The 13,128-nt window shown below is 40.3% G+C and overlaps 2 protein-coding genes and 1 long non-coding RNA gene across 4 annotated transcripts in view; 1 reads left to right on the top strand and 2 right to left on the bottom strand.

Annotated features, from left to right (window-relative positions):
* LOC111264802 (uncharacterized protein ZK1073.1) overlaps positions 1-13,128 on the top strand; it is a 150,066-nt gene that overhangs the window by 122,894 nt on the left and 14,044 nt on the right. For both annotated transcript variants that reach the window (XM_086970213.1, XM_022840979.2), the window contains exons 2-3: positions 7,023-7,073; positions 8,409-8,472. In XM_086970213.1, the coding sequence (XP_086826339.1) occupies positions 7,023-7,073; positions 8,409-8,472 (115 nt within the window). The remainder of the gene's footprint in view (positions 1-7,022; positions 7,074-8,408; positions 8,473-13,128) is intronic.
* On the bottom strand, positions 1,452-5,779 carry LOC147752898 (mitochondrial inner membrane protein Mpv17-like; the record flags this gene model as incomplete). The annotated part of the gene is given in 3 exon segments (XM_086970214.1): positions 1,452-1,581; positions 3,336-3,633; positions 5,203-5,779. Coding segments are annotated over 2 exon segments (333 nt in total), but the record flags the coding sequence as incomplete, so codon positions are not given.
* Positions 11,960-13,128, bottom strand: part of LOC147752897 (uncharacterized) — a 7,178-nt gene continuing 6,009 nt past the window's right edge. The window contains exons 2-3 of the long non-coding RNA XR_015312815.1: positions 12,308-12,561; positions 11,960-12,069 (exon numbers count right to left, since the gene is read on the bottom strand). This is a non-coding gene — a long non-coding RNA (uncharacterized LOC147752897). The remainder of the gene's footprint in view (positions 12,070-12,307; positions 12,562-13,128) is intronic.

Genomic DNA, 13,128 nt, shown 5'->3' with positions numbered 1-13,128 from the left:
CGTCGAACGACTCATGTAACGTCGAACGACTCATGTACGTATAGAACACTTTATGCTAAAAAATAAACCCGGCACCTTTATATAGCTCTAACTTAACATAGGCTAGTGTATCTCACACTATAATCAGCGTAACAAAATAAAAGAATTAGTAATTGTTTGTTTGAACGTTGGTTGGTGATTGCAGGCACATGCAGCTTTACTGTCTAACACTTCAATGGATTAATTTCAATTAACAGAGCAATATCTGTCTGACGACAGTCAACTGAATACATGCCGCTATGGTATACCTATTTTACAGTCAAGCCGACAACTGAAGGCTATCGAACTCGGACATTGCGTCTAACATAGTAGTTCGTTACTTTGACACCCATGTGAAGTTTAAGGCAAACAAAGCCTAATAATATATAATCCTTCATCAAATAAAATATTCTATAGATTTGGGGGCCCGAAACATAGGCTATCCTTAAAATGATGCGGTGACCGTTAATGCGATATACGACGTTAGCATTCGAACATCTCCACTGCTAGCAGCAGAAACCCATCCCGCCACTGCCACTGGGCTATGGCATAAATCGTTGCAGACAACAAAACGGTCTGAAAGTTTTTAGGTATACGTCTACAGCGACATAAGGTTCACTCTATGCTTATCCGACGAGTGCGTCATTTTTAATGTTAAACGCACTGCTTCCCTCAGACGATGCAAAACCCACTTTAGCGTACCATGCATTTCTAGGCTACCTAGCTCAAAACTTCAGCACGCTGACAAATCGCATATTACCAATAGAAATAGCATTTAAGAAGTTAAAAATAATCTCTCCATAAGTGTCAAAAAAACACAAAATCCTGGAACTGACGAAATAGTTACAAACACTATCCGACAAACTGAGGGATTCGCCGATCACAAGGTTGAGTCATATCCGGGGGCCAGATCAAGTAAATGGGCTGCTTTTTCTCAGAAAGAGCAGTGAGAGTCATAGTCTCAAAAGTCAATAACATCAACATAGCATTCGGAAATAGCTTTAGTCGCAAAACGCCCATTTCGTCTGCCAGAGAGAGAGAGAGAGAGAGAGAGAGAGAGAGCGGGGACGCAAGCTGGGGGCGAAAAAGGGGCATCGAAAAGCTACAAAAGTGCAACTGAAACGGCTCCGACATGTACCACACAGATCGACAACCTTAAACTTGCCTAAAATCCCTCTTTTTAATGATAATTTTCTAGAATTTCTTGTTTGGTCACCAAACTGTCGATGTAAATAGGCTAATTTCGAGAAATAAAACAAAGATAGGACCTATGTAAAAATGATGCTGTGTATAGAATATTGTTGGATAGAACTGGTTTGCAAGGGAGAGGTAAAAAGATCTCTGTTCCGTCTGTAATTGTGTTCGTGCGTCAATCATCAATGAATTATAAGACCAACCTCTTACAATTTCTCTTAAGCAGAGAGAAAACTTACCTCAAGGGCAGAGAGGAACGCTAAAACGCCGTGCAGGTAGGGTGGCGCGAAAATCAGTTGATCAACAGCTACCTTTTTGCAAGCCTCCATTTTAGTCTGCCCTGGAAATTTCTTGTCCAAGAATATATACCTAAAATATGAGTCGTACCAGTATAAGCACCTTCAAGTTACCTGGCTTTCACCAAGCTAGATTAATGCTAGATGCGGCTAGATTTTACAAACATGTTCTCTCTCATAATAAATGGTCACTATCACGATATCTGTTTGATCTAGTAATATTTCAAAGTCCGCACGACTTATTGTGCCACATCTTTGAACAGAAAAATCGACGAAGTCGATTGTATCGTTGACCGTTTCATCATACTCGATCCACGCTACCTAATCATTGAAGTCGTGAGTGACCCTCATCGCTACACGGAAAATGAACTTCTGCTAGGGGTCCGACTGTAGGCGTAAAAAGGTGAAATTGGTGACATACAATCGTCGCCCGTAGCCCAATTCATCCTATTTCCTATTTCGTCTCTCATGACGATGATCTCCAACAGTGCAATCGATGACCACCGATAGTATCAGTCAGAGATACGACAAGCTAGCGACGTCATTCGTGGTACGATCTATCTCTAGCATCTCATAGACGCTATCTCGCTCCTTGGCGACGCTACTGTCCATGTTAATGTACATCCACTATAAACTTCAGTCTTTTAATTATGATACTGACAGTATAGTTGTGCTGATCGTAGTGATAATGATACTGAGTTCGTTGCAAGTTTGAGCCCGGATCTCAGGCCATACTCTATGTCACACACACAATTCTCACATTGTTACCGCTACTGATCGAGAGAAGCCGCAGACACCATTGCCTAAGTCAATGATGACGCTGAACGCTACAAGATAATTCTATGAACGCGGCCCGCACTTTATCCCTCATCGTCTTTCTTTGTAGCGTGACTTCGTCCATCTAGACGCTGTTATGACCGAACGATCGGACGAGACGGTAAGAGCCGTTATTTGCGGATGCTTCCGGCGATGGCCTTGGTTGTGCGTTTTGCCCAGTAGAAGGACAACACTAGTCATACTGCAATCGCCGGGCGTCGTAGTTTGCCATCTGTAATTGCTGTGAAATGACCCTATGGACTGAAAGATATCCATGGACTTCACAATCACTCGACGTATGGGGCAAGATATGGCCAGAAAGATAATTTGCATTTCTATTCGTACAAAGGATGTGGAAAGTGGCTGAAATCTACCAATTTCAAACCATGAAGGAAATTCTTCGTTTGAAAAGCCGTTGCTAGACTGAGGCTTCCAGAGTAAATCCAAGTTCCTGTGACTTCGTAAGCCAGCATTAAGGAATTGGAAAGTGAGTTGTAAAGTGAGCCTATAGAAAAAGTAATCGCAGTTACACGATCGAAGTTGCTTTAACTTGTAGGTGACTTCCTAATGGCCTTCTGCCAGCTCAAAAATATATGACACGCACCAGCAGGTCAGATGTATTCGTATGTCGGCCTATAACTATAGTCCTCTTGTAGCGAAAATCCTAGAACTTCATTTGCTCTCAGCCTTGTTGTTGCAGGCAGATAAATATTTCCAATATACATCATGACGAGAACGAATTTTTGGGAAAGAATACGCAATGTTGGAAAGAACGCAAGAGTTGTACTGTGAACTACTGACCGAAAAAGCCTATTCTTGGCTATGATCGATGAGCAACGGTGGAAACAAAACGTATCAAAAAATTAGAATGTATCTATCGTATTTTTTTATGTACCAAAAGGTTCATTAACAAATCGTACCAGAGCCTATGATTGTGACAGAAGCACGAGTAATAGTGACATGACAGATATTTTCTGTATCTTTTTTGACCAATCGCGTTTGTAAACCTACCATTTTCGGATGATGGGTCCGACCCAGCAGGTACCAAGAATAAAATAACGAGCTGTTCTTACAGGATCATATGGTTTCTCTTTCTCGATGACATTCTGACATATTAGATCCGACGTGGTCATCAGGGCACCGGAAGTTGTCAACTGGGTCTTCCATGGATGCCTGCGAAGTAAATCCGCGTAGCGTTTTGCAACAAAAGCCATGTTCACTGTTTTTTTTTTGTTCTTTGTTCGTTGTAAAATGCTTGTTGTCGACGATTTTTCAATATAGGCGCCTCATGAAACTCCTAACCAAAACCCTGGTGAGAAAAGTGAAACCGATTAATATTGAGTAGCTATAATAATCACAAGCAGAACAGAATAAGGCAAAAGCACGCACATTTGAGGCCTGAAATTAGTCTTTCCGACTTCACGCGATGCACCACGTGCGAATACCGCACTACTAACTGATAAAATCAGTACGTAACTCACACGAAATAGGTACTACTACATAGGTTATGAACCCATACATAGGTGTTATATGAATGACACTAATATCATTGTCCAGTGAACTTTTGGCCGACACAAAATATTATACCATCTACAGGGATGTCAATTTTCGCGCTGCGTAAAGAACGCCTCCAAAATTTCGAACCGCATTAGAGGACGGGGTGTCGTCAGGACATGGTACCAACAGGATTTCATCCTAGCTAGACTAGTTTTTTAGCTAACTAGCTAGGTTACGATTTTGCGTGTATAACGATATGGCGTTACGGACGGTATAGCGGCTTAGCAGCAGGCCTAGTAATTAAAATGATTGTCAAATGCCGACAGGACGTCGTTTATAAGCCCAGTTCTTCAATTATGTTCCAAAGGCAATGTTAAGCAAATACACTATTGTGACCCAGTCCCTCAGCGACCACATCGAACGGTTCGCGTCCGAATCAACGCGCTCAAGCCAGCTTCGCTTATATTCAATATTTCCCGCTGCATGAACAATTCTTTAAGTGTTGCAGCTCAGGGTTTGGCTTGTCTTTTCGACTCTGCCAAGAAATACGTTATTTCTTAACGCTCACAAAGGTGTTCCGCAGAGAACTATGAAATGGACATAAACATCTCCTTTTCCGTCCGGACAAGCAACGTCGGAAGAAAGCGTTGAAAAGATTTCGTGGGCGCGAAATCGAACCAGTAATCGAATGTTATCATAATTTCATGCCAATTTTTTTTTAATAATGTAAGGCGAAGCTGCTTCGTGGGAAGTGCCTCGTAGTTTGTCAACAAGTTACTTAAGTATCTTAATCTTGGCTTCCTGAAGGTTAGAATGATGAGAAGGTACACCTTGTTTAGGTATTGATGCCGACTGCTTTGTTATATATCGGTATAAGGCATCGGAACGGGGACGACACCATTCGTAACTTCCATAAAGCAAAACGTGCTGGCTTGATCACTTATGTGTGGTGCCACTGAAATAAGCCAGTTACCGTATCGTAAATGCAGATGCCATAATAGACGAGGTTTTTATCGTCGTTCGTTGAATGTAGCTATTCTGGATACGCTCCAAACGTGTATCAAGCAACAGGGCTTGACATAGATTATTGCTATCGCTGCACGTCACCGTTACCGACACATGCTCTGTTAGTATTCTGACTCGGCTGCTGTTCACAGGCTAAAAATTCGTTGGTCCCGAACTGACTCATACGACATCATATCGGAATATTGTATAAAACATTATTGCACACATTAGACACGATACTATCGACCTAAAAAAAGTCTTACCGCATGTCGTAAAAGATAAACAAAGCAGATCTAGACATTTCGTTATTCAATACAGATAACTATTATCAGACTATGTCATCGACATCATTATTCGTTATAGAAGTACACTACACCGATATATCCAAATGAAAGACCGATCGCGTGCGGTTAAGGTCAGTGTCACCGGAACCGTCGTTTTTGGAGCACGTTTTCCTACTCAGTAAGCCTGTTGCCTACTGATTGAACTCTCATCCACGTCTCTGCTAGTCGACTACACCGTGTTCCCAGAGCACGACTACCATATTAACTAAAGTGCCGCCTATAGTTGAGTCAGTTTTAATGTTACAGTGATACTGGCACTAGGTCGTCTCGGCAAAACATAGTCCGCGCTCTAGCGGTGGAAATCGGTCCTGCTACATCTTTGGTAGCAATAAAAGTAACAGCAGTAACTGTGTTGGTCCCTGGCTGCACAGTGGCAGTGCCCCGTCTAAAACATCTGCCTGGTATTTCTGGCGCCGGCCATCGCGCACCCGCTCTACAATGCGTATACGCGATGCAACGAACGTGGCATATTGAACTAGAATAGCAAAAACAGTATCTGCCGTTCAAATTTGACCGCGCTTTTCTTTCATCTAATAACACGCTAGATATGTGAATCGGTTAAATTCAGCACCGTGCACGTACGACGCTGTCATTTCTATGCCATTCTATGGAATTCGTTTATTTATTATCTAAGCAAATTCTATAAAAAAATGCCTTTGCTGATGCAAAAAGATTGCCAGTTTAGGAAGCTGTTCGTCCTTCGTCGAAAGCAACGCTCAAGGGGCAAGAAGGGTGGCGATACCCTTCCCCCTGCACACGCCTGGGTGTGTGCCTATGTATTTGCCGGACATAGGCAAAACGTCGCCAGGAAAGTAATTCGCTGGCCGTTCAGAATGGCATTGTGTGAAATGAGCTATTGGCCTTCTTCTACCGACTTTGACGCCACCTTCTTAGATTGTATTGTTAACGATTACGTCAACAATGAAATATTATAGCTAGATAATAAATGGCGCGCGTTGATAAGAGCTGAACTGTGCAATCTGCGTCAATACACACGGGTGCATACGTATATCTAATCATAACAAAGCACTTGCATACGATATTGCGCTCTCTTCGGATGATTAGCTAAAAACGGCGGAACGTCTTCAAACATATTACTGAAAATGAAATTTATACGAGCTCTTTTCACTGTCATGTTCTTAGCAAAAATGTACAATAGCCATGAGATTCCGGAATCAACTAGGATGAGAAAAATGCTATGGGATCTTTTCCAATGCACGATAGATTTTTGATTTGTTAAATATCTTCCTGAAGCCTATGATACACATCAAGAGCATTTATTAATGTAATAGTAACAATAATAACAGAAGTTAACGCTCTAGATACGCTCGTATATTTACAATAAATATACGAATTGAATTAAATCAGATTCATAAGTTACACTGGTTACGATAAGTTTCATTTCAAATTTGACCGCGTATACGTACACATACACCTTTTTGTTTTACGTTTTGCGTACGTCATGTCGAAACAGTTCATCAGAACTGTTTGCTGATATCATGCTCACCTATAGCACTGGCTTTTAGGGATTTCGTTCGCGCACAACATTAGCGTAGAGGCCGTCGAATAGTTTAATAGGCTCATGCATATATAAGCGTGTTTGTTATATATATATAATTTTTTTTATTAAATTCACATTAGAGTAGATATGATATCATGTGTAACGAATCCGGATCGTCAAATGTTTTCTACCATATAAACCAAGGTTTGATTCTCTCGTTGTTTCAATCATTGCTGTACACGTGTTTACAAGCTCCTGCTAGCGCCTATTAAATTACCAGTCGGCCTATTAGTTGCCCAATAGGAACAGTACGAGTACTTCTGACAGATTTTTCTTATCCCACCTCCACAGAGCATCGAAGTTACTACAAAGAACTGCGGAAAACTACATGTTCACGTCCAGGTAAGCCAAATGATGCATTAAATCTTTTTCTGTATGAATATCCTAAACGCGGAGTAAAACGCTATAGATCTCACACGAAAAGCCGGCCAACAAAAAAAAAAGCCATAAACGTTAGATATTCATTATTCAACGGCCGCCACTGGGCACTTAATTAACTATCTGTAAATATGCAGTAATAGGAAGAATAAGCATTCAGCTGTAAATGAGTGTCTATCTTAGGTACAACAAACCTTCGCGTGACACTTTTTTACACTACCTAACGGTCCCGTGTATCCTTCCGCGATCCCTACTTAAAATGTGAAAGCGTCTTCTTCCTTAGCAAACTTACTGGTACATTGCGACGTTATATTCCTAGTATACGTGGTTTATCTAATATAACGGTATATAATATATTGTGTATAATATATACCATAAGGTACTATAATACCACCTGATATTGTTTATTTAATTTCATTAGCAATGATACAAAATCAGGGTGATGCTGTTATTCAGTCTCAAGCCTCTCGGTCTTTTTTCTTGTAATAATTATCTCCATATTATATAAATCCGCTACTTTTAAGTGCCGTATCTCTCGTTGAATCCACACTTGCGAGTCGGCCTGTTTCGGCACAAGCCTCTAACTGGATAGCGGAAAAGCTGACAATTGTGCAAGCCGAACTGCACGCAAGACGTACTCCCTATAATGAGCAAGGGTCCTTTTTTGATTCGCAGCTGTTCCTTGATCACGCTAGACATAGAGCCGATAGGTTATGATATGGCTTTATAGCCAACTAATATATAATATGGCCAACAGGCCCGATTTTATGGTCCACGGCAGGTAAAATCATGAAGAGGAACGCTTTACGTGACCGTGTCGAAATTCGATTTGATAGGTCCATATCTGACAGTAGAATTATTAAGTGATATAAACTTGTTTAATGCAATCGACTGAGAGCTGCAAACAAATTACGAACACTAATTTCTCTATAGATCGCCTGTTTGCGGTGCCGTACTTATAATTTCGTCATTTGAACATATATGTCCCACTTGACTATATATAAACCAATCGAAAAGGTATTGCGCCCCATTCATACGTTTGGATCTTCACGATTTTTGTTGGTTATTTTGATGATAGTATTATGAGCACGTCGCAATACATTATGGATTTAGCCTTTTTAGGTTCATATGACGTTTGAGCTACACAGAAATCCACTAGGCCTGTATTATAAATAGGAAGCAGGTACTACTAACCCGTTGCCAATAATTAAAAGCTTTAAGGTCTTCTACAGGCTAGATTGGCATAGCCTAAATGTTGTGTAAGCTGGACAGGTAACAGTATTGTTTTCGTGCTTTCAGGGAGACATCGAGAACCTGGAGAAAAAGGCAGTTTTTCTGACCATCCACGACATTGGAAACAACCGTAAGGGACACAACTCTATCTGCAGAATGTGTATCTATTAAAATAGTATAAATTCTTGCTTGAAAGTGAATTATCCTCATAACATACAATCTTACTACAAGCTTGATTTAGATTCCATCTAATCATACGATGATTATATTGACTTACCGGTCCCAATGCTCTTACATTTAGTAATAACACCTGTGAAATAAAAATAAATCGTGTCTTTAGTTTTATAATTCCGACTGAGAAAATATATGAATTGAATTTAAGGTTCTACTGCAACATTTAGAGATCTCCTCAGGGACACATTGAGGCGACTGAGGTTGTGCATTCAAAATTTATCAGGGGATCATTGGATGGATACGGACCCGACCAAGGTTCGTTTTGACCCTGCTGATGCACACCGTGTCTCTCTAATAGCGCAGTGGCTGCCCACTAAACTCAGGGACAAGCGAAGTGGTCACACTTCGATATATGATTTTTTGTGCAAAAAAGACCGATCTTCTAAGGTAATTCTTAACGGCAGTGTTAGAGGCACAGTTTATGTGAGCGGGCGCTTAATGGACTCTTTAGATAAAACGAGATCTCTTAATATTTCGTTTTCGAGTTAGTGAACTGTCTAAAAGTCAAATAGTCCTAATTAGTTGGTTTATTAATCGGAATCATTTTTGCTGGTACTGATATAAAGCAGGATAACTATTTATCCGTTCCTACACATTCGTCAAATGCTTCCTCTCTTGGAAACAAGACTAGCCTGACCTTATGCGTTCCAGTGAACTGCTGCACTGTCCATCGGATACTGCGGTTAGGAAGTTAGTAGGGGCAATCGTTCGAGGCATTGTGCACAGCGGTCAAAAAAAAGTCATTATTTACAACCTGGCTGGTATAAGGGCTGGTTGTTTCATCGAGTTTTTTTCTAGTGTTAATTACACATACATGGTTAAACCCAGCTCACCGGTCATGCCTACGTCAATGATGATTTTTGTGCCCTGTTGGCTGCGCTACCTCTTGTAGCTCTTTTTCGTCTTTACATTTTTTTGCATTCTTGTTACGTTTCTTTTTTTGTATTTATGATGTTTGTGTCGAGACATCGTACTCTTGTTCCGTAACAGCGGCCAGGTCAGCTTCGTCTGCCTTTGTCTTAAGGTCGGTGCTTATGCTGGCGTCAATGGATAAGTTCGTGTCCGTGGTTGTTTCCTAATTTCTGTCTATTGGAAAACTTAAATTTTTGCCGCAGGCGTCTTCGTCACTATTCGTTAATAAGGTGGCCGTGTCGCTATAATATAGACCTTCTCCTGATTCTCCTAAATTACCTAGGATTGTGTCGATATGTTTATGAAATTAGGTACTCCTCGATAAGGAGCCTTTATCACCATAATCTTAACCTCCTTCGGATTCTAGTAGACTACCTACTTATATGTCAGTATGTCCACGACGAGCGGTACTTGTTTATGGGGTGCTTCTATTACTATGAGCTAGACTCTCTCGTGATTCTCCTGAATTATCTAGGAATATTTCGGTATATTCGTGATAAAGGGGTCTTGTTGGACGTTGTTATCATAATCGTATCTTGTCCCTTTTTCTTTCGCTTCTGATGCTGACCCAGTGGAATTGGCTTAATGGATCGATACGTGAAAACGATCATTAGGTTTGTGTTCAATCGGGTTTGCTATTATATTGCTTCTCCATATATCGTTTTGACACACATATGCTAACGGGGCAACACTTTAATAGAATCATACAAGCCGAACACCTATATTACTTGCCTTCGCCAACAATTGTGGGTTCCTGTAATGAGTCAGTGGATTAACTGACCTGTCATTTTCCTAGCGGCAACGATACCACGAGGGAAACTTCGACAGTTCTTGTGTTGAGTTTCCGCCTTCGATGCTGCGGCAAAGGCCAATGGTTAAAATATATATACCATATCTCTCTGAGATTGGTCATATAAGGCTGTAATTAGCCATAGTGAGTAGCGACGAGTGAGCACATGTTTGAATCGGGTAAATGTACGGTATTAACGATAGACGAGAAGTATGTGCACATGCAGAGCAAATACTTTCACAGTTTGGTAGGTTTCCAGCCCATGATAGATGCGACCGCGTCTTTTTATTAAATGCTCTTTTAGCTCTTAACATAGTCTTCTTGTTCAGTTGTAATTTTTTGAAAGTGGTAGTTGATCGACGAGAAAATCTTCACTTTTTTTCCCGACTGATTTACTCTTCGAAGTGAACTGTTTGGTTAAGGAGTGTTATTGTATATGGACCTTTCATCTGCAGGTATTGATCGACGCCAAAATTTCCGCTCATTTAACCTACACTACTCCAGCGGGCCTTTAGGAGCGCTTATTTAGTATATTTTGGTGAAGTTTTCCGATTTTTTCGTTTGTGCTAGCATGTTTTGTTCGTCCCACACTTCCATAGTCAACTAAGCTAATGCGACAATGTCGAAATTTAACTATCGAGACATTTCACGATGCCGAACTTCTGCGAGCGACGTCCATCTTGATTTTAAGCTACGCAGACAGATTGTTTTTCCAATGCAAGAATGTGATAATGGCTCGATATTCAACACCTTTCATTGAACGAAAACATTGATATCGATTGACAAAAACAACTGTCGGGTAACGATTGAGTGGCCAGCGTAGCTAAAATGGCCACTAGTTGTTTAACGCCATAACGATTATATGACCTGCATATATCTAAGAAGCAACGCCATCTTCATGTTGAAACTTGGACCTTTTCCAGCGACCTATGTTCGTCCTTGTTCATGAGTGCAAGCATCTAGAAACGATATTTGCGGTTCAGCCAATTCCAAAAGGGATTTGGCGACGACAAACAATTATAAAAAAGAGATGTGATTTCCTACTTGGAAGTAAGGCAAGTACATTAGGGTCTTTCGATATTAAGCGAGTGGAACGTAAAACGAACCTGAAATTCGACCGCTATAACGTAACTTGGATATGATTTATAAAACAATCATTCTATGATTTGTTCGAATTTATCTTATTATCACCTTCTTTAGGTTAATCGTGACACTAGTGTTTATATACTAACCTAATTATTTGAGTCCTATTACCTTTAATTTAATTCAAAAATATTTTTAAAATTTCTAAATTGCCGATAGGAACCTAGATAACTTTTGTGTTTCGTTACATGCCAATCAATAGATACATCAATTAGCTTTGGAATAAAATACGACATTATATATATTTATATATATTTACTTATACGTGATACAAAAAAATAATAGAACGTGATCAAAACCGTCTTCCATTTAAATGTATGCAACAATATCAAATAAATATAGTGTACTACCGGAACGCATTTAACGGTACAGCTCAGCAACCAACGCCGTGGCAATCAGAAGTTTTCGTTCGCATACGTCCAGCGTGATGTGGACGCGTGTCGTGCTATTTTTAGTAGCTTTTTAGGCCTTATAATTAAGTATTTTATCAAAATGCCAAACGTTTATTGTGCAGTGAGCCAAGGCAAACCACTTACGGTTATTAATCTATTTGGCACTAGCCAGTGGCCTGAGAAGTAAGGATCCATAGAACGTTTCCGTGTCTAGTCCTCAATGAGCAGCAGTTCGATTATGACCTGTCTTACGCAGCTGCAAATGTACGGGTCGCATTTAGAGAAGAGCATACGTTTAATAATTTTCCTACTTTGTATAAAATGTCAGTGATACATACTCGTAGGATCCTTAACACAAGTATGTAGACTGTTGGATAGAAGCATATATTTTTTTACTATATAGACTAAATAAGTGGAAAACTCCCGTCGTATTTTGTCACTTTCATTGAACAATTGAGTTCATCTTAGTTAAAGTAGTGTTTTTTGCTTCTTACCACTTTCGGCCATCTTTCTATCTTGCATCTAATGTACTCCGCGAAGTAAAAAGGCTCTGTGCTTCCGCTTTTTGTCCAGAAGTGAAATCATTTGTTCTTCGACCCTTGTGCGGACTTCCAGCCCTGTCCTGAAGTATTTGTCTTTCTGGCTCTTCTACATTGACCGAAAACGAGTGAAATCAGATAAAACGACGTCCGACCTATATGCTGGGTGGGGTAGGTTTCTTATTGGGAGTTCGTAAGCGTTGGTGGGTCTGTAAAACAATATGAGACGTAGCGCTGTCATGTAGCAATATAACTTCGCGTTGCCCTTTGACTGTCCAACGCCTTCTCTTTCAATTTCGTGACTAAGATAATTGAGTTCATTCGCCTAACGGTTTTATGTAATCCTTGCCTGGACCTTGAGTAACTCATAGAACAACACACTACAACCTCGTCAGCCATTCGGACTTGCTCATTGTGTGCTTTCAGGTTTTCCGCCAGACAATTCCTGCATCCATTCTGCTTAAAAAGACCTTTTACCGTCCCTTGCCTCGATATTCTTTGGATCGAGTGTAAGATTGAAAGCTACAAGCTACAATTATCCTTATGATAAGTTGTACTGTGCTATCCGTTTTGTCATATTCTCTCTCTCTCTCTCTCTCTGTGTATATATATGTATATATATGTATATATATATATATATAAAGGAGAAAGTCATCTGATACTTGAAAGCTCCAACGAGTTTGGACGTCTGATTGTTGTGACAAGGAATAGTGCCATCTGGTATTTGAAAGCTACAACGAAATTAGTCATCTGGACGTTGTGGTAAAGAAGAAAGT

Source organism: Varroa jacobsoni, unplaced genomic scaffold (assembly GCF_002532875.2).
Source record: "Varroa jacobsoni isolate VJ856 unplaced genomic scaffold, vjacob_1.0 scaffold_900, whole genome shotgun sequence".
Taxonomy (NCBI): domain Eukaryota; kingdom Metazoa; phylum Arthropoda; class Arachnida; order Mesostigmata; family Varroidae; genus Varroa; species Varroa jacobsoni.
Note: the sequence above shows the minus strand (reverse complement) of the source record. Positions and strands in the feature narration are given on the sequence as shown.